Source organism: Mandrillus leucophaeus, unplaced genomic scaffold (genome assembly GCF_000951045.1).
Source record: "Mandrillus leucophaeus isolate KB7577 unplaced genomic scaffold, Mleu.le_1.0 Scaffold135, whole genome shotgun sequence".
Classification (NCBI taxonomy): domain Eukaryota; kingdom Metazoa; phylum Chordata; class Mammalia; order Primates; family Cercopithecidae; genus Mandrillus; species Mandrillus leucophaeus.
Window position 1 is genome coordinate 1446535 of NW_012101310.1, and position 21175 is coordinate 1467709.

At 43.0% G+C, this 21175-nt stretch overlaps 1 protein-coding gene across 1 annotated transcript in view; it reads left to right on the plus strand.

Moving 5' to 3' along the window:
* The window catches only part of GLP2R (glucagon-like peptide 2 receptor), a 73265-nt gene that overhangs the window by 22329 nt on the left and 29761 nt on the right, over positions 1 to 21175 (plus strand). Inside the window, exons 5-9 of the mRNA XM_011973159.1 lie at positions 6896 to 7002; positions 9828 to 9981; positions 12591 to 12750; positions 13805 to 13865; positions 14684 to 14753. Of these exons, the coding sequence (XP_011828549.1) occupies positions 6896 to 7002; positions 9828 to 9981; positions 12591 to 12750; positions 13805 to 13865; positions 14684 to 14753 (552 nt within the window). The remainder of the gene's footprint in view (positions 1 to 6895; positions 7003 to 9827; positions 9982 to 12590; positions 12751 to 13804; positions 13866 to 14683; positions 14754 to 21175) is intronic.

Sequence of the window (21175 nt, forward strand, 5' to 3'; positions counted from 1 at the left end):
TGTTTTACAACTGGTTCCCTGAAAATTTGCCAATCGGTTCTTGCAAGCCAGGATGACCACACCACCGGGTCTACCAGGGTGATTGTATTCACTCTTGCCAACAAGTTGAGCCCCAGGTTCACCTCTGTTAGAGGAGGCTGATCGTATTCAGGTTCAACACGTTTCATAACCTAGCTATTTGCTCTAACGGGAGCCACCTGGCTGGGGCTCTGTTCCTTCAGAACCTCGTGGGTGTTGGCATGTCCTTGGCTCCCTTAAGTGTATCCTAATCTTCCATCAAGGCTCAATGGCTCATAACTATAATCCCAGTGCGTTGGGAGGCTGAGATGGGAGGGCTACTTGAGGCCAGGAGTTTGAGACCGGCCTGCACAACACAGCAAGATTCCATGTCTAATCTTGCATCAGACATGAGAAACCTTCAACTGGATCCTCCATGTCCTCGGGGAATTCTTTCTAACCCTCTTACTTTCCTACTGGATTTGAGTTAACAGAATTCTGTGATCCTTATACGGTTTTACTGTGTGAGAGGTCACACCTCTGAAAGGGATCAGAAGGACACCTATAGTTGGATTGGATCCGGTTTATCTCAAGAATTTGACTTTTTTCACACCAAAGTTATGCTAATGGCAGGCCTTGAATTAGGCAAATTGTGTATATATTTTTTTCTCCTGGGCTGCAAACTGTTTGAGAACAACGACAAAGTCATAGTCATATTTGAATATCACCCCTAAACCTCTGACCTAGTACTGGGGTGCACAGTGGCCTTTGCATACAGTAGGCACTTAATAAATACTACATGAATGGTTTCACAAATTCTGAGTCAATTGGTCTGTGGTGGGGCCTAGCTATCAATACTAGTTGCAAAGTTCCCCAGATGATTCTAATATGCAGCCAAGGTTGAGGACCACGAGTGTGCGGACACAGTAGCACCATTCCCAAGTCAGCAAATGGGGAGCACTAAGCAAGGTTTGAAAACTGCACTTTTTTCAAAGACAGGAAGGAAAGATTCTCTCTTTGGAAAAGTGGGGACAAGGGCATTGCCTCCTCCCCTCTGCAAATGGCAGATTTCCAAGAATTCAAATACTTAACAAAAAAAAAAAAAACAACTTCTGGCCATGTTTACCTGTGTTTCTAATAGAGGGTTGAAATTTTGCCCAAAAAAGGCCAGTGTTAGTAAATTTTTGCCCTTCAGAGTTTTGGCAAACAAAATATGTTATGTTCTTCCAACTAATGAGATGCTGGGGGTCCTTATGCATATTAAATGGCACTGTTAAGGGAGATTTTGTGTGTGTGTGTGTGTGTGTGTGTGTGTGTGCGCGCGCACGCATAAGCATTAACAAGTGTGTTTAGATGACTTAGTATGGAATCGTGTTTAATGGAATGAAAATGATTATGCCTTATGTTGTCCTTTAAAAAGTACTTTTTATTCTTAAATACATAATTAATACATATGAATTGATATATCTGTATATAATTTTAATATATGGCATATAATTTTAATACATTTTAATTTTTAATATAATTTATAATAGAGCCATTGATTATATGATATTTTCCAACATTTTATTTTGAACTATTGAAACATATAGAAAAATTAAAATAATATAGTAGACACTCATATACCCACTATTTAGATTCAAAATGTAATAACATTTTGCCACATTTGCTTTCTCTCTGTTTCTCTCTTTCTGAAATATTTAAAACTAATTTGTAGACATCATGAGATTTCACCCCCAAATTCACTGGGTACCTCCTAAGATTAAGGACATCATTCTACACAACTACATTACCATTATTTCAACTAAGTAAAATTAACAGTGATTTTTATCACATGGCCTATTTCATCCGTATTTAATATTTTTTCCAATTGCTTTCCCAAACTTTTATAGCTTTTCTGCACTGTAAATATTTATCTCTCTTTTTTACAGCTGCGTAGTATTTCACTTAGCATATCCACCAGTTTGTTCAGCCACTGTCCTATGGCCATCTGGGTTATTTCCAATATATATATATTTTTGGTGGGGGACAGAGTCTTGATCTGTTGCCCAGGCCGGAGTGCAGTGGCGTGATCTCGGCTTACTGCAAGCTCCGCCTCCCAGGTTCATGCCATTCTGCTGCCTCAGCCTCCCAAGTAGCTGGAACTACAGGCACCCACCACCACACCCGGCTAATTTTTTGTATTTTTAGTAGAGACGGGGTTTCACCGTGTCAGCCAGGATGGCCTCGATCTCCTGACCTTGTGATCTGCCCACCTCAGCCTCCCAAAGTGCTGGGATTACAGGCGTGAGCCACCGCACCCGGCTAATTTCCAATCTTTTATTCCTAAAAACGCCACAGTGAAAAACCTCAGATGTGTGTGTAGGCTACTATTTGTGGCAGTATATCTTTTGGAAGATTTCTAGAAGTGGGATCGCTGGATTAACGGTAGATGCATATATAATTTTGTTAGATATTGCCATCGGGGTTATACATTTGTCCTCCCTTCAGCTATGTACGAGAGTACCTGTTTCCTCATTGGGTGTGTATCACATATTGGTTAGGAAGTTTCTCATAAGGGTGTCTAAGTGATATAACGTTCACCTGTTGGTACTAAGAGTGAGCTGGAGACCTGATGCTTTGGAGCCTCTAGGAAAGTAGCCAGGTTTTGTTAGAGACCTTAATGTAGAGGACAGTTGAAGAAAATCCTCTAAAGAAGTACAATGAAACCAACTGTAGCAGGTGCTTTTGGCGCCCTGCCCACATCCCCTCACCGTAATTAATTCAGTACACAGCTGCTTAACTTCTCACCATGAGTGCATGCATTTCTTTGCTGGTTCTCTGTTTCCTGAAGCCTACTTGTTTGTTGAAATTCAGGTCATAAGTGCCATGGAATTAATGTGCCTTGGAAGCCACCTTCAATCAATGGCTGGCAAGATTTGGTATGTTTCCATACCAACTCCCTTGGTCTTGGGGTTAGTTGACTCTGAGGATTCCCAGAGCTTCCCCGGTGGGATTAAGCTCCAGCTTCCCACGATAGCAGCTGGCTTGATAACCCACCCTTTATTTGTCCTGACTAATGATTTTTTTCAGTTTTTTTTTTTTTTTTTTTGGAGGCAAAGTCTCTCTCTTGCCCAGGCTGGAGTGCAATGGCTCAATCTTGGCTCACTGCAACCTCCACCTCCAGGGTTCAAGCGATTCTCCTGCCTCAGCCTCCCAAGTAGCTGGGATTACAGGCGCCTGCCACCATGTCCAGCTAATTTTTGTATTTTTAGTAGAGACGGGGTTTTGCCATGTTGGCCAGGGTGGTCTCGAACTCCTGACCTCAGGTGATCCGCCTGCCTGGGCTTCCCAAAGTGCTGGGATTACAGGCGCGTGAGGCACCGTGCCCAGCCAATTTTTTTCACTTCCTATGCAAACTGCCTGCATTCCAATTCCTGTCTCAGGATCTGCTTCTTGGAAATCCAAACTAATTAGGACACAGATGGAAAAAAAAAAAAAAAAAAAGACATTTCCCTTAATTTGTTCCTAGAAAGCATAAAACAAACACGTTTTAAAAATAAATAATTAGGTTATTTAATTAAATGTGTTAGCCTCATATCTCCAATAAAATAAATCATGCTCAATGACCCAGTAACGTCTTGATGTGCCACAGAAATAGTTTAAAGAAACTACACCGCTCTGTGTGCAGAAGCACAAAACACTTCTTTACTTTCAAGGTGTTTCATAGTCTGTCTGGAGAGACAAGATAAATGTAAGCAAAGCATTAATGAATAATACAATTGACACCCCTATTTGTGAAGCAAACCACAAGTACTTTGACAATAAGAGTTGACAGTAAGCAGAGAGGCATCTGAGGAGGATTTCTTATAGGGGGTAGGTTTGTGCTGGTCTTAGAAGGAAAGATTTAGTTTCAAGGAGAGGCAAACAAGCGCAACCGGAGGTTGACAAGATTATAGGGATCTTGATGAAGTCCATAGAGAATAATTCTAGAGAGAAACGTGGTTGGGATTGATCTGGAAGAGCTCAAAGGTTGCACTGAGAGTTCTGTCTCCAGGCCACCACTGCAAAAAATGTTAACAGAGAAAGAAAAAAACATACCACGTAGACATTTTCATCTACATAAAGGAATGAAGAGCACTAGAAATCGTACATATAAAGATACATGTTTTATCTCATTTAAAAAATATTAAAGAGAAATAAATTTAGTTTTTAAAACTACAAAATATATTAGAAATCAGTAACAGTAAGATGTCTGGAAAAAGCCCCAAATATTTTTTAAAAATAACAATATACTTCTAAATAACCCATAAGTCAAGTAAAAAAGTATAAGATAAATTAGTAAATATTTTAACTAAATAAAAATGAAAATATATCAATAATTTTGTGATGCAACCAAAGCAGTCATGGAGAGAAATGTATAACATTATTATTTACTTTAAGTTCTGGGATACATGTGCAGAACGGGCAAGTTTGTTACGTAGGTATACATGTGCCATGGTGGTTTGCTGTACCTATCAACCCGTCATCTAGGTTTTAAGTCCTGTATGCTTAGGTATTTGTTAGCCTCACATCGCCAATAAAATAATGCCTATATCTCCAATAAAGTAATGATTGATTACATTAATCCTAATGCTCTCCCTCCCCTTGCCCCCCACCCCCTGACAGGCCCCCGTGTGTGACGTTCCCTTCCCTGTGTCCATGTGTTCTCATTGTTTAACTCCCACTTAGGGGTGAGAGCGTGTGGTGTTTGGTTTTCTGTTACTGTGTTAGGTTGCTGAGAATGATGGCTTCGGGCTTCATCCATGTCCCTGCAAAGGACATGACCTCATTCTTTTTTATGGCTGCATAGTATTCCATGGTGTATATGTGCCACCTTTTCTTTATCCAGTCTATAGCATTCTTATATTAGGAAATCATAAAAATATCAAGTTAGTGGCCCAACTTCCACCTTAAGAAACTAGGAAAAAAACCTCAGCAAATTAAAGTCGAAGTAAGCAAAAGAAAAGAATTAGAAAGTATGAATAGAATTTAATTAAATGGGAGGCAGAAAAATGGTAGGTAAATAAATAAAACCCAAACTTAGTTGTTTAATCTTGGTGTTGATGGTTTTGAGTCTTTTCCATTCTGGTTTGATTTTTGTGCATTTTTGGCTGGAGTATCTCATAGATTTCTTTACTGGTGCTTTTTCTTCAGTTTCCTCATCATCAAAATCATCATCATCTTCTTCAGCATCATCATCTTCATCACCACCATCTTCTTCATCAGCCACAAGTTTTAATTTTTTCTGTGGAATCTTGCTACCACCTCCAGGGGCAAATTGCTTTCCAGATTATACTTAAGGGTTTCACATTCTCCTCCTCTTCATCTGCTGACTCTGCATCTTCCTCCCCAGCTACTAAGTGCTGTCCACTAATCAGCCCTGAACCACGCTTCAACTGTAAGGCCATGTGTGGTGTGATTTGAAAGCCCCCAACAGAAACCACTGGCTGTACAGACATTTTTAAAGTTGCCAGTGTTACTCTAATTGGACTGCCTTCGTATTCCATTGTCTCTGCATCAGCAATGTGCAATCATCCTTTGCACCAGACTCTAAACTGACCGTTCTTAAAGATAAGTGGTGTTCCTTTTCATCATTTTCTACCTTAAAGGGATCATCTTTGTCGCTCTTTAGTTCACAACCGAAAAGATAGTTCTGGGGCCTCAGGGGGCTCATGTCCAGTCCATTGAGTCCTTCATGGGATGGTGGCATGTACTTAGGTGGGAGAGAAGATAGACAGAGGTAAATGATCACTTCTCCAGGGAACAGCTGCATAGGACAGAATCACACCAGCCAAACTTGATTATTTAAGAAGATCAATAAATTTGGTAAACCTCTAGAAAAATGAACCTGAAAAAGGGAAAGAGTTAAAGATCAGAGAGAGAGAGAAAGTGAGAGGTCATGAATTACATTAAGAGAGATGGGACATCACTACTGATACTTTATAGACATTAAAAGGATAATAAAAGATTTTTATGAATGCCTTTCTATCAATAATTTCTACCTGTTGGATACAATGGATAAATTTTTAAACGAAACAAGCACAATTTCACTAAAGATGGACTAAATAACCAGAATAGTCCTGTATCTATTATTAAAATTGCCTTGTAGTTAAAACTCTCTCACAGAGAAAACTTCGGACCTATGTAACTCCAATATGTAAAGAAAAAATAATGCCAATGCTACATGAACTCTCCAGAAAATTGAAAAGGAGGAACTACTTCCCAACTCAGCTATGTGGCCATCGTTAAACAGATGCCAAGACCAGACAAACACATTACAAGAAAATAAAACTACAGACCAAAATCTCTCATGAACATAGAACAAAAATCACATTTAATAACAGAATTTCCAGTAAATTATCCTCTGTTCACAATCAGGCTACCTGGGACTCAGAGAAAATATTGCAATGTTTCATTGAGTCTTCCTCCAAGAGGTCATCTATGAAGACTTACTTTAGAAAGAAAATATTCAGACAGAAATCTGGCCCTGTCCTCTAGAAGGAAGGACCCATAGACCCTAGGGGCAGTGCTCCCAAGGGCAAAGAGCCTGTCCTCATTCCCAAGGCACCCTCTTGTTCTGAACACAATTCCTTTATGATATTGTGGCTCTTGGTGTATCAGTGCTGGGCTGTGGGACCAGTCACAGGGGTGAGACCCACCGTGGGCTCTTCACTTGTTAAGGCTCCTTGGCCTCTGAGATGTACCAGAGAGCAGTCTAAACTACCCTATTTGGGTGTCAACAAGGATTGGGAAGGAAAAGTTTTAAAAAATGTTGGGAGTCCATGCCTAGGCCCTTGGTGGCCCTGGGTGTGGAGCTGGGGGTTGTGGCCATAGTTCCATGACTTGGTGGTCATGTCTGCTCTTCCTCTGTGTTTAGGTGGATCATTATGCCTTGCTGTCAACCTTGCAGCTGATGTACACCGTGGGATACTCTGTCTCTCTTATCTCCCTCTTCCTGGCTCTCATCCTCCTCTTGTTTCTTCGGTGAGTAGAACTTCTGCAGACATGTGTTCAGGTATAGTAGCCCTCCTTCATCTACAAGGGATATGTTCTAAGAGTTCCATTAGATTCCTGAAACCAGAGGTAGAACCAAACATAGTGTTCAAACCAAGGATAGAAGCAACCCTATGTTTGGTTCTATCCCCCTGTTTTTTCCTATACATACATACCTCTGATAAAGTTTAATTTATAAATTAGACACAGTGAGAGATTAACAACAATAACCATATTAAAATAGAACAATTATAATGCTATACTATAATAAGAGTTATGTGAATGTGGCCTCTTTCAAAATATCTTATTGCACTATGTTCACCCTTGTTTTTGTGATGATCAAGGGATGGAGCTGGTCAGTGTTCGATTTCATCACTTTACTCAGAATGGCACATAATGTAAAACTAATGAACTATTTATTTAATTATTTATGTCTGGAAGTTTTTTGTTTAATATTTTTGAGCTGCAGTGCACCATGATTGACCGCAGGTAACTAAAACAGTGGAAAGCAAAAGTGTGGATAATGGGGGAATTATGGTATTGTGTCATTTGCTCACTGGCTACCTCTAGAAGGCGCTGGAAGACTGGGCTGGATGTGTCATGAATCACCAAAGCTGGAAATGACCTGAGAGAGGATGAGGCCCATCCTTCCCATTCTGCAGATGAAGGGGAAGAAAGGGATGGCAATGTCCCAATCAGAGGCATTGAGTCGTCTCTGGCCATAAAGCCAGTTGGCTACACAGCTAGAACTTGAACCCAAGACTCCTGATAGCTTTACCTCCTTTGGATTAGACACCTGCTGTGTGCCCGGCCCTGGTGTAAATCCCTAATCACACCCGTTACCACCACAGCCCATTCCCACCACAACTCAATCAGAGGCATTCTTTTTACAGAAGAGATTAAGAATCTTCCCCAAGGCAAACAAGTGGGTGGAAGAGTTGGGATTTTAATTCAGGGCCCTGGGACTCCAATTAGCTATCAAATTTAAGTTCTTACTCCTAAATGCGTTACATGCATTAGGTCGTTTAAATGTCATCCCTAATTCAAATTAGGATTCATTCTTTTCCTAGGAGGTTAGCATTATTATTATCCCCACTTTATACGTGAGTTAATTGAAATATGGAGAGATGAAGTAACTTGCCCAAGATCGCCAGCTGGTGGGTAATGAAGCCAGGATCACAAGCAGGCAGTCCAGGATCTGAGCACTTTCCCTCCCTAAACTTTCAGCATTCCAAAGCCTGAGTGCCTTTTACTAAATCATGTTTTTAGAAATCACCCAAGTGAGACATTTATGGACCCACTAGAAAGCTCTCCAAAGCTGTCTCTTGTCTCAGGAATGTAAGCGGATATAATGTGGCAGAAGGAGCATTTGACATAAGTGTAGGAGATCTGGATACCAGCTCCAGAGCACCTCTCCACCTGGGTTCTGCTAGCCCTAGGTTGGGCCTCATGTGACTGCTCAATCCTGAGATGTTCTGGAGCTCCTAGGGTAGAGTCATGACCATCTATCCCATTGGGAGAACCATGCTTGAGCTACAGGAGAACTCTGCAACTTGTACCCACTGATTATCTGTGACCTCCTTCCTCCATGCCCTGTCCCAAAGTTCCAGCACCAAGCCAGGAGAAAATAACTGCCCAGCCCTGCAGAAAGTCACTTCAGCCAAGCCTGGGACAACCAAGTGTCAGTTCTGCCTAAGGCTTGGGGAAAAGTGAGGTCCAGTCACTGCCCTCAAATAGCCCGCAATCTAGTTAGAAGAATGCATAAATCCTAAGACAGAAGAATCTGCCTCAAGTTCTTTTTGGAAATTAAAAATGTAACAATAGCTCTAAAGCAAAATAGGACAGGGTATGTGCTGCCCAGGGAGCACAGTGGGGGAAGAGTTCTTTCCTCTGGCGACAGCAAGGATAAATGTCACATCACACACAAAGAGCCTGCAGGAGACTCCAGGTGTGTAAGGAAGAGGTGATGAGCACTAACAATTTTCTGGACACTTACTTATGTGCACAGATTAACGGATTTATTCATCCCACAACCCCTGGAGGTAAGTGCTCTTGTTCTCAGAGGCAGAAGAACCTGGGAGACCTATACTTTGACCTGAGAGTTTCTGTGTCTGAATCTCAGCTCTACGACTTGCTGCTCTGGGACTTTGGACAGATGACTTCATCCTTCTGCTTTAATTCTCTCATTTATAAAATCAGGGTAATAATGGTGCCTATACCTCCAGTGGTGGTAAGGAGTAAGATACTCAAAAGTAGCTGCATATGTAAATAATTTGGAACACGGTTGGCATGTTGAAGATGCTTTGTAGGTGATAGCTATTTTTTTTTTTTTTGAGGCAGAGTCTTGCTCTGTCACCAGGCTGGAGTGCAGTGGCACGATCTCAGCTCACTGCAACCTCTGACTCCCTGGTTCAAGCGATTCTCCTGCCTCAGCCTCCCAAGTAGCTGGGATTACAGGCACACGCCACCACACCCAGCTAATTTTTATATTTTTAGTAGAGACAGGGTTTCACCATGTTGGCCAGGGTGGTCTCAATCTCCTGACCTCATGATCCGCCTGTCTCGGCCTCCCAAAGTGCTGGGATTACAGGCATGAGTCACTGCACCTGGCCAGTGATAACTATTATTACTCCCATTTTACAAATGAGGAAAATGAGGCAGAGAGATTTAAGGTCACATAATCCAGTAGTCCAGCTCTGCAGGCTATACTATGACCCTCTGTCTTTAGTGAGAGATACACAGGCATAAAACGCATAGGCCTGTTGGTCAGAGCCATTCTTTCCTGAGGGAAGGCATTTGGTTTTCTCCTTGCACAGAAAACTCCACTGCACACGCAACTACATCCACATGAACTTGTTTGCTTCTTTCATCCTGAGAACCCTGGCTGTACTGGTGAAGGACGTCGTCTTCTACAACTCTTACTCCAAGAGGCCTGACAATGAGAATGGGTGGATGTCCTATCTGTCAGAGGTAATGCCCTTCCCCACTGTTTAAAGCGGGCTCCCCACCTGATGGGTCACTACTAGGAATCAGAAGGCAGGCAGGTGGGACTAGGGAGGGGCAGGGGGAGATAAGAGGATTTCCAAGACCTTCTGGCTAGAGAAGCAGTACGTGACTTAACAAAACCACCACCTGCCCAGGTGAAGGAAACCACAAGCAGAAGGGTTCACCATGGCTGCTGTGTGTCTTTGGGTGGGAATTTCTTCATGTGCAAACAAAAGAATTGGACTAGATCAACACATTTTACAATTATAGCTGGCTGTCTGTATCCGTGAGTTCTGCATTCATGAATTTAACCAACTAGGGATAGAAGGTTTTGGGAACAAAAAGGAAGATTGTGTCTGAACTGAATATGTACGGACTTTTATTCCTTGTCATTATTCCCTAAACAATACAGCATAACAACTATTCACATAGCATTACATCGTATTAAGTATTACAAGCAATCTAGCTATGATTTAAAGTATATGAAAGGATGTGCATAGGTTATAGGCAAATACTCCACCATTTTATAGAAGGGACTTGAGCATCAGTGGATTTTGGTGTCCACAGGGGATCCTAGAAACAAGGATATTGAGGGACAATTTTACTATTTTCTTAAAGCAGCAATGCTTTTCCACATTGAAATCTGCATCTATTGAGATGGTTTTTCCTTTATCCTGCTAATGATGCAGTAACCTATTAAACTAACCTTGCATTCCTGGAATAAATCCAACTAGGTTTTGACATATTATTTTCTTTCTCCTAAGTTGCTGTCTTTAGTTTGCTAATACTGTGTTTTGTTGAGTATTTCCTTGTTGACATTCATGAGAAAGATTGGCCTGTAATGCCTTTGTCAGGTTGGGGATCAAGTTTGTGCTATCCTCCTAAAACAAATTAGAACTTGTTTCCTCTTTCACTATTCTCTGGAAGAATTTATTAAAGATAAGTGTTATTTCTTCCTTAAATGTTTGATTGATTGTGCCAGTGAAGCATTTTGGACCCAGAGGTTTCTTTATTGGAAAGTTATTTATTTATTTTGAGATGGAGTCTTGCTCTGTCACCCAGGCTGGAGTGCAGTGGTATGATCTCAGCTCACTGCAAGCTCTGCCTCCCAGGTTCACACCATTCTCCTGCCTCAGCCTCCCGAGTAACTGGGACTACAGGTGCCTGCCACCACACCCAGCTAATTTTTTGTATTTTTAGTAGACACAGGATTTCACTATGTTAGGATGGTCTTGATCTCCTGACCTTGTGATCTGCCTGCCTCGAGCTCCCAAAGTGCTGGGATTACAGGCGTGAGCCACCGCGCCCGGCCCTGGAAGGTTTTAAACTATGGATTAATTATGAATCTTATATCCAGATTCTATTTCTTCTGTCAGCTGTAGTAAATGAGTTTTCCTAGGAATTTGTCTATTTCATCTAACTGTTCAAATTTATTGGCATAATATTGTTCATGATATTCTCTTCAGATCTTTTTCAAGTCCATTGGATCTGTAAGAGTGTTGTCATTTTCATTCCTGTTATTGATAATTTTATCTTTGCTCCTTTTCCTACGCTTTGATCATCTTGGCAACAAGTTTCTCAATTGGACTTTTCGAAGAATAAACTTTCGGCATTGTTGATTATCTTTATTTCATGTTTTCTATTTCATTAACTTCTGCTTTTATTATTTCCTCCCATGTACTTTCTTGGGCTTAATTTGCTATGCTTTTTCTAACTTTTTTTTTTTACATGATCCTTAAAATAATTGATATTCAGCTTTTTTCTTTTTTAAAAAATGCACTTAAGGCTATAAGTTTTATTACATAAGGTTTGGTATTAACCATATACTGTAAGTTCGTGCAATATTTTGTTTACATTTGGTTAAGAAATACTTTCTAATTTCTGTTTTATTTTTTTTCTTTGATCCATGGATTGCTTAGAAGTCTATTTTCTAATTTCCAATCATGAAAATTTTTTAATTATTGATTTTAGTTTAATTGAACTGAGGTTAGAGAACATACTCTTCAGTGTTTCCATTAAGGCAATTGCTGATGGTGAATTTTCTACATTTTTGTTTGTCTGAAAATGTCTAGAACGTTAAAGAGGAGGCTGGCCTTGAAAACCTACGTGAAGCCCTCCTTCCTTCACATTTTGATATTATTGCCAACCTCCCTGAAATGGTCAGCAAGGGTCTGGGAGAGACCAGAGCAAAGAAGGAGGGTGCTGGGCATGGTGGCTCACACCTGTAATCCCAACACTTTGGGAGGCCAAGGCAGGTGGATCACAAGGTCAGGAGATCAAGACCATCCTGGTCAACATGGTGAAACACCATTTCTACTAAAAAAATACAAAAATTAGCTGGGTGTGGTGGCACGCACCTGTAATCCCAGCTACTCAGGAGGCTGATGCAGGAGAATCACTTGAACCAGGGAGCTGGAAGTTGCAGTGTGAGCCAAGATCACACCACTACACTCCAGCCTGGTGACAGAGTGAGACTCCATCTCAAAAAAAAAAAAAAAAAAAAAGGGGTTGTCCCTGGGAGGTCCTTCTCCCCCTGACTTGGAGTCAGATGCAGGGGAGCCTGGACTCACCCTCAGGTGTTTTGTCTTCTGCAGATGTCCACCTCCTGCCGCTCAGTCCAGGTTCTCTTGCACTACTCTGTGGGTGCCAATTACTTATGGCTACTGGTTGAAGGCCTCTACCTCCACGCGCTGCTGGAGCCCACAGTGCTTCCTGAGAGGCGGCTGTGGCCCAGATACCTGCTGTTAGGTTGGGGTGAGTGACCTGACCACCAGCCTCCTCTCTTGGGGATCCATCAAAATATGGGAGCCCAATAGAGACTTTAGTTGGACTTAGAAACCTAACTGGAGGTTGCTTCCGGGACATATAAATCCTCAAGGACAGGAAGACTTGAAGAGGGGGGTGTGTGTGTGTGTGTGTGTGTGTGCACAAATGTGCATATATGCACAGGTGCTATAGGCCCAACAGCCCAATGGACACATTCAAAAATTGAGAGAGTCTGGTGGAATCTGATGATATTCCTCCTACCCTGTCCCCAACTGTATTAGTCTACTTGGAATGTCAAAACAAAATACCAGTGTAGTTTAAACAACAGACATTGATTTCTTATGGTTCTGCAGGCTGGGAAGTTCAGCATGCTTGGGTTCTGGTGAGGGCTCTCTTCCCGTCTTGCAGTCAGCTGCCTTCTTCCTGTATTCTCATATGGTGAGGAGAGAGAGAAAGCAAGCTCTCTGGTCTCTTTTTATAAGGGCACTAATCCTGTCATGAGGACCCCACCCTTGTGACCTCAGCTAAACCTAAGAACTTACCACCAAAGACCCTGTCTCCAAGTTCCATCGCATCGAGGGTAGCGCTTTAACATATGACTTTTGGGAGGACACCTATATTTAGTTCATAATACCAGGTCTTCAAGAAGAGGTTTTCTGATTAAAAGTAATACGACCAAGAGTATCCAGATTTGGACCCCCTACCTCCATAAACGCTTTGGAGAATTTGGTGCTGCAGGATTCAGAGGAAATAACCTGGGCCAGTCATTCAGGAGATTTGGGTTAATACCCTTGGATTTATTCTCAGCTGCTTTGTGACAAGTATCAAGTCGTTTTCCCTCTCTGGGCCCTGGTTTCTCGGGTGGTAAAACAATGAATCGGCCCTGTGCTACTCTGGGTCTCTCCAGCTCTCACAGTCCACAACTCCATGATGTTAGGTTTGATGTTTTAACCACCTGTGGTTAGCCCCATCAGCTGTGGTGTGAGGCAGGCAGGTTTGGCCAATCAACTCCTAACTACGTTTCCCCGTGTTTTCTCCCCAGCCTTCCCTGTGCTATTTGTTGTGCCCTGGGGTTTTGCCCGTGCACACCTGGAGAACACGGGGTAGGTAATTTACCCAGTTTTACTCTTTCATGAGCCAGTAATTCCCAGGCATGCCTAAATACAAATAATTACATCATTTTACCAAAGAAAATATCCATCCCTTCTCATTTTGGCCATCTAGAATATTCTTAGGAATGGGAGATAAGATAAAGATCTTATAGCAATTAGTTTATTAATTTAGTTACACATGCAAATTAGCTCAAAGATGCTGTGTAGGTTAGCTGCAGCCCTGGGTATGTAAGGACAAAAATACAAGAATGATTATTGCAGCATTGTTCATAGTGAGGGAAAAAAAAATTAGAAAAACCAAACAAACAAAAAACCACTGAATGCTGGTCAACATGGGAATCATTGAACAAACTGTAATATACCTATATTGCAGGATATTATGAGACTACTTAAAGAAAAACAAGTTAGTTATGATGGGAACTTTTAGGCACTGATTCTCAACAGCCTATTTTAAGCCTATTGCCGAAACGTGTATCGTGCGATCCCGTTTTTTTCCTCCAAATAGCACACGCACACAAAAACTACGTATTTAGGAATTTATGTTTGTATGAACATGGAGGAAAATTTTGGAAAGATTTACACACTAGGCTGTTACCACTGAAGAGCAATTTAATGTTAAGGAAAGTAAACGGTACCAGTGCTAACAGAAAGGGATTTTAGTTCTCTCTTCTGCAGCTCCCACCCCTCGGGGGAATGATTGGTGGGAAGTAGGGCTTGAGTGCAAGCATCCTTCTTCTAGACAGCATGAGACTTTGACTTTCAACCTCCTCTTGTTTTTAAGTCTTCTTTTGCCTGCTCTTTGACCTTAGGTGCTGGACAACAAATGGGAATAAGAAAATCTGGTGGATCATCCGAGGACCCATGCTGCTCTGTGTAACGGTAAGGACCATTCCATCCACCTCTTTGTCTCTGACCCTAGCAGCTGTGGGAAATCCCCCACCCCACCCCACTCCTGTCCCCCAGATTCTCTGATCCCTTGAGAGAGAGAAGCTGAACTATGAGCATTTTCTGCTGAATGAGAAGTTAAAAGTTTCTTGCTCTGGTTCAGGACCTCAATTTGGAGTTACGTTGTAAGCCTCCTTCTCTCTGGGTCTTCAAACTGTGTAAAGAGACCTGCAGTCAGCTCTGTGGTCCTGTATTGAAGGGCTGAGATGTGTGCAAGGCCCTGTGGATACCAATGCCTTTAGTTATGGAGGAGCCCGGAATAGCAGGGGTATCGGCTTATATCCATCCACAGGAGGGAGGAAGAGACGAAGGGAACGTCTTTTAGAGGAGGAAAACACACAATTAATATTAACCCAAAATTGTCATGCAGATTAGAATCAAGACATAGATGCTACTCTGAGACCTTAGGGAGGAAGGACCTTTAATCATAGTGGCCCGGAATATTTGGGATGGAAAAGGATGGCCAACCCAGAGTCAAAAATTCCTTTAGATAGTAGAGTATGAGAATGAGATCTGTCAAATCTCATTCTAGCAGGAAGGGGCGGGAAGTTAGCAAACACTGGGAAGGGTTAGCAAGATCCCAGAGGGAGGCAGAAATCTTTCTGCCTAGACACAGCACCATCATCTCTGGGTGCCCGCCAGGCGTCGAACACTGTTGTTCTCTGCCCACTCTGTTCCCCAAGGCGTTGCTGGATGATCTGTTTCTGCCATTTTATGTAAATAATCTGGCATTCGTGGTACCATGAAAGAAAAGGCTAGTTTTTATAGGGGAGTGTCAAAACTTGTCAGTAATAGAAGGCAACTCTCTGTCTAGACCTGGGTGTGACCTGGAGGGAAAAATGTTCCTAGAAGTGGTGGGAAAACAGAGTGTGAACAGGCCTGTGTCACTTCTAGTCTATGAGGTGGCACGAATGCTGCAGTATCTTCCCTCCCGTCACTGGACCTGAAGCTGATAGTGTCCCAGATGAGGTCTGGACACACACACCCCACACATGGCGTGCTTAGCCCTGCCACATTCCCCCGCCCTCCACAAGCCTCTCTCCAGCCACACTGCCCAGCTGGGGTCCTGTCTGGACACCTCCACCACTGTCTCAGGAACGTTTATTAAGCACCTCTGCATGCCAGCTCCATTTGTAAGTGCTTTGTGTATGAGTGTATGAACTCATGTAATCTTCTCAACCAATCTATGAGGATGTGCCATTCTTAGGTTTATTTACTGGTGAGCACACTGAGATGAGAAATTACTTGCCTAAAGTCACAGAGCCAGTCAATGGAAACTGGATCTCAGCCCAAAGGGGTGACAGCTGGCACTTTTAACCAAACACTGTGCAGCTCAAAAACTATTTACTGCCTCCAGCCCCCATGCCTGCCATACTGAATGCTGCAGGCTCTTTTGCATCTTAGTACCTTGGTTCAGACTCTCCTGTGGTTCCAACTCCTTCCCTCGCCATCTTCTCCACCTGGTGATCTGTTCCTCATCTTTCAAGTCTTGGATCAGGGATCCGTCTCTCTGCACTGCTCTACCTGGATGCACACCTCACAAAGTAGGAATGGCCACACCCTCCTTTGTTCCTTCCCAGATCCTGTGCAGGCTTCTGCTCCAGCCCTCGCCAACACCATTTCAAGTGTCTCTTTAAAACCTGTTTTCTGCCACTGTAAACCCCATGTTCTGATCATCCTGGCAGCCAGCCCAAGCATAAGGTGGGTTCTTGATAAACATATTCAGTGGACACTCACGGCCTGCACTCTGGACCCTGGAAGGTTCTTGCTAACCAGGCAGAACAAAGCAGGATGGAGGCCAGTAGCCATTCCTAGGAGAGCATTCAGGCATGGTCCAGCTGGGTCCCTAGTGTTTACTTGCAGTCTTCTAGAAAGTACACCAATGATTCTCAAACTGGGTTCCTCTTGGAATCCCCTGGGTGTCTTTACAAATTCTTTTTGCCTGAGTCCCACCCCCAGACATTTATGTTTCATTGATCTCAGGAGTGGCCTGAGTTGAAAAGCATGTTGCTACATCCTTGCTTTTCAGAGGATGGTCCTCAGACCGGATAGCACCAGCATCACCTGAGTGCTTGTTATAAATTCAGGTTCTTCGGCCACATCTCCCAGGCCTACTGAATCCAAATCTGCATTGTAACAGGCTCCCCAGGCTTTGGATGCACATTAAAGTTTGTGAATCTCTTTGTCTACACCTGGAGTTCTCAAAACTGGCTGTGTTCGAAACATCATGGTGGCTTGTACCCCAGACCTATGACATCAGAAATTCTGGGAGTGGGACCCAGGCACTGTAGCCAGGCACTGTAGTTTTTCCTTTTCTTTCCTTCCTTCCTTCCTTCCTTCCTTTCTTTTCTTTCTTTTCTTTTCTTTCTTTTCTTTCTTTCTTTTCTTTTCTTTCTTCTACAGAGGCTTGCTTTGTCGCCCAGGCTGGAGTACAGCAGTGAGATCCTGGCTTACTGCAACCTCTGCTTCCCGGGTTGAAGCGATTCTTGTGCCTCAGCCTCCCTAGTAGCTGGAACTACAGGCGTCCACCACCACACCTGGCTAATTTTTGTATTTTTAGTAGAGATGGGGTTTCACCATGTTGGTCAGGCTGGTCTTGAACTCCTGACCTCAAGCAATCCACCTGTCTCGGCCTCCCAAAGTGTTGGGATTACAGTCGTGAGTTACCACACCTGGCCCACTGTAGTTTTAAAATCCCAAAATGATCCTAGTGGACAGCTGCTTTGGACCTTGCTTTGGCCTTCTATGGCTGGCTGACTCACGTGCTAGTTTCCCTTGGTGCTTCCTAGCTGGGACAAGAGAACATACTCTATCTTCTCACTTTGGATAAAATGACCTTTACATGCTGTTGCTTCTATGACTCCAGTCATGGTCAGCTCTACTGAAATGGCCACTCTCACCTTAGTTCGTGGTGGACTCCTTATCTTCCCATCCAGACCTCTCCTCTTCCTGCTCACTCTACCCAGAAAATGGCTCCACAACCCACCTACCCAGGCACCCAAGCTGGAAAGCTTGGTGTTCTCCTAATTTCTGTCCTCCTTCTCCCTGCAACATCTATTCAGACTTCAAGTCTTGTCAATTCTTCTACCAAAGATCTCTCCAAGCCATTTCCTTCTTCTTAATCCCTTGGTCTCTGCTCTTCTTCAGCCCGTTGTGATTTTGTTTGTTTGTTATTGTGTAGACCTCTGCAAAAACCTCCTTTTTGATCTCTCTTCTTCGTTCTTGCTCCTGACAATCCATCCTCTTGTTGCAGCCCGAGTGATCTTTTTGGAGTAAAATCTGATTATGTCTCTGTTCTACTCGTCTGTTTAATGGGTCACTATTTCCCTCCGATCTCGTTCTAAACTCCTTAGAGTAGAGTCATTCCCTCTCTACTCACCTAACCAGAAGTGCCCTCTGCTCTACTTGTATGGATACATTTAAAGTTCTCCAAATCCACCGTGGTGTTTCCCTCCTCCCATGCACACATAGGCCTCAAGTGCCTATTGGATGGCCCGAGGTCTGCTGATAAACTCTCTTTCTCCTTGGAAATTGAGTCCTTTATTAATCTTTCTCTCCCCCACCCCCCAACACCCTGCAATTAAAAGAGCTCAACAGGCATGCCTAGAAGGGAATCTTTCACAATCACCCTCAGCTCTTAGAGAGGACATTGCTTAACTATCGTTGTCTGTGTCTACAGGGACTTGGACAAGAGGAAATGGGCTTGAAGAGAAATAGGAACATTCCCCTTGGTCACAAGGAAGATATTTAACCATGAACTTGTAAAACACTGACATAGACCCCAGAGAAAGGCATTAGATCTTCATCTCTATCAGTTTCCAAGAAGATAATCTGTCCTGAACAATAAGGAGCTAAACCTGCTGCCCTCCCAACCTGCACAGCTCTAGGATTCTAGGATTCTGTGCATTGGTTCTAGGGCTCCCTGGAGAGTGGAATGTATGTGTTCCACCAGACATGGAAGGGAAAAGAAAGGCCATGCATAAAGAAGTGAAAGAGCCAGGCTAGGAGTCAGGAGTCTGGGCTCTCTGACTGACTTGTGATGTGTCCTTTAGCCAAGTGAGTTGTTCTCTCTGGGCCTCTGTTTCTTCATCTATAAAATCAGTCTTGAATTAGACCAGTGGTTTTCAACCAGAGGAGATTCTGACCCCTGGGGACATTTGGCTATGTCTGGAGACATTTTTAATTGTCATAAATTAGGGATGGGGGTAGGAGGAGAGTGTTGCTGCTGGCATCTAGTGGGTGGAGGTCAGGGATGCTGCTCAACACCCTACAACACAAAGAACTACACCCAGAACAAATAATTATCCTGCCCCAAATATTAAGAGTGCTGACATTGAAAAACCATGGACTAGACAGTAGCTGTACATTAAAACAACCTGGGGAGGATTAAAACGATACCCAGCCTGGACTTACCCAAACTGATGGAATCAAATCTCCTGCCGTATAGAGCTTCCTTAGCACTGGAATCTCATTCAGCCACTCTTGTATCTTCCTTTAGTGTTCATTGAGCACTTTCACTGGGCTTGGCTGGGTGCTAGGTTATCTCAGAGTTTCTATCCTCTGGGAACTCAGAATTTAATAGTTATAATTCTGAGGCTCATCAGACTATGACTGAACCGGTATCTCCCTTCATTTTTGGTCACATGACCACATATTACAATTTTCCACTGATCTGAGTAGACATAACCCCAACTCTAAAAGAGAATTCCTTAAATCACAATGTGGAAGGAACCTGGATTCCTGAATGACTGTATGGAGCAGAGCTCCCTCCACTGCACTAGACTGTGACATAATAAATAAAATAAAATAAAATAAATCTTTTTTGTATTAAAAAAATAATAATTATTTGGCCCCCACATATATCCTATTTAAACTGAAAAAGAGTAGCAGTAATCAAGACTGAGCTAGTAGCACTTGGCATTTCTAGGTACTTAACAATTTTCTTTCAACTTGGTCAAATTTGAGCCTGGGCTGTATTTTGGGGAACATGGATCAGAGGCTTCTGAGGAAAAGCCAACTGTGCATGGTGAACAAAGCACTGGGACCAAGGAGAGTTTCCCATCCCAGGGTCTGGCTCTGTGGTGAGCATCCCTAGTTATCATAGTTGGATCTTTCCCACCATCCCCTAGACTGGGTCTGCATTTACTGACCAGCATCTGGGTTGACATGAGTGTACAACATGCTGGAAATCCAGATGCGTCAACAAACTTCATTTACTGCTTTGTCGGTACAAGGTTGCCTGTGTTTCAGAAATGACCATAATGTGGCAACCTGAAGAATCCAGATGCCCTTTTCTCTTGCCAGACAGAAATTGTAGAATTCCCACCTCTTTTCTTTGTATCAGACTTCACTACTTCACCTGTCATCTGAAGTGTACATTTAGAGTTGAATCATCTTGAAACCCGGCATATTCTTACAGCCTAGCCTCCCTGGCCCTCAGTAGAATATTGGTAAAGCCTTGATCAGTCCTGCTCCAGGACAGCCTTACACAATAATTACACTACACAAGGTCATTCTATGCATACCCTGCTCCCTGCACTTAACAGACCCAGTGAAATGGCTGTTTTGAGCTCACAAATTGAATGAACCATCTGTTGACTTTATGAAGTCATAAAGTCAAAAGCCTACATTTGCTATTGTTGAATCTTCCGTGGTAGCCTCAGAACTTGGCAAAGCCGATACACTGGTAAACTTCATCTTCACTGGCCTTGTCCCTCTTTAGGTCCTCTGCCCCACCAGGAAGCCAGGGGCTTTCTGTGACTTCAGGCTTCCCAAGACATTTCCTCACTCCTGTTCGCTCCTCTTCTAAAGACTCCAAGTGGGAATCTTGCCGTACTCTGGGTTTTCCCACCCCATCAAAACTTACATTTGGTACAGCCCATCTTCTGCTTTAAGTGGTGATAATAGGCCAGATCCTAGGTAATTACCGAAGTCTTCATTGTTGCAGAAATGAATGAATGAATGAATGAATAATGAATGAATGAATGAAGACAGGGCTTCCTTCCTCCTCTCCCAGTGATTCCTTAGCTTCAGTGGGATGTGTGCCTTTCAGCAGGGCTTTTGGGGAAAGAGTGTTTTGACTCACAAGAGTAGCTCTACAGGATAAGCATTTTAGTCCACAGAGCAGGCCAGAGGAGGAGGGGTTTGGGGGTAGATGGAAGAGTTTAGGGGTAGATGAGGGCCTACCCCTGAGTTCCCGCCATACTGGCAATCACCTCTGCCAACCTGTAGACCCAGACCTGTGCACAGAAGCTGGGGTACCAAGAAAGTGTCACCAAGGATGCATCTTGGTGATGTCTGGGAATGCATCTGTATTTTCCAGAATCTAGCAGAGATCCTTACATATTTGGGTCCTT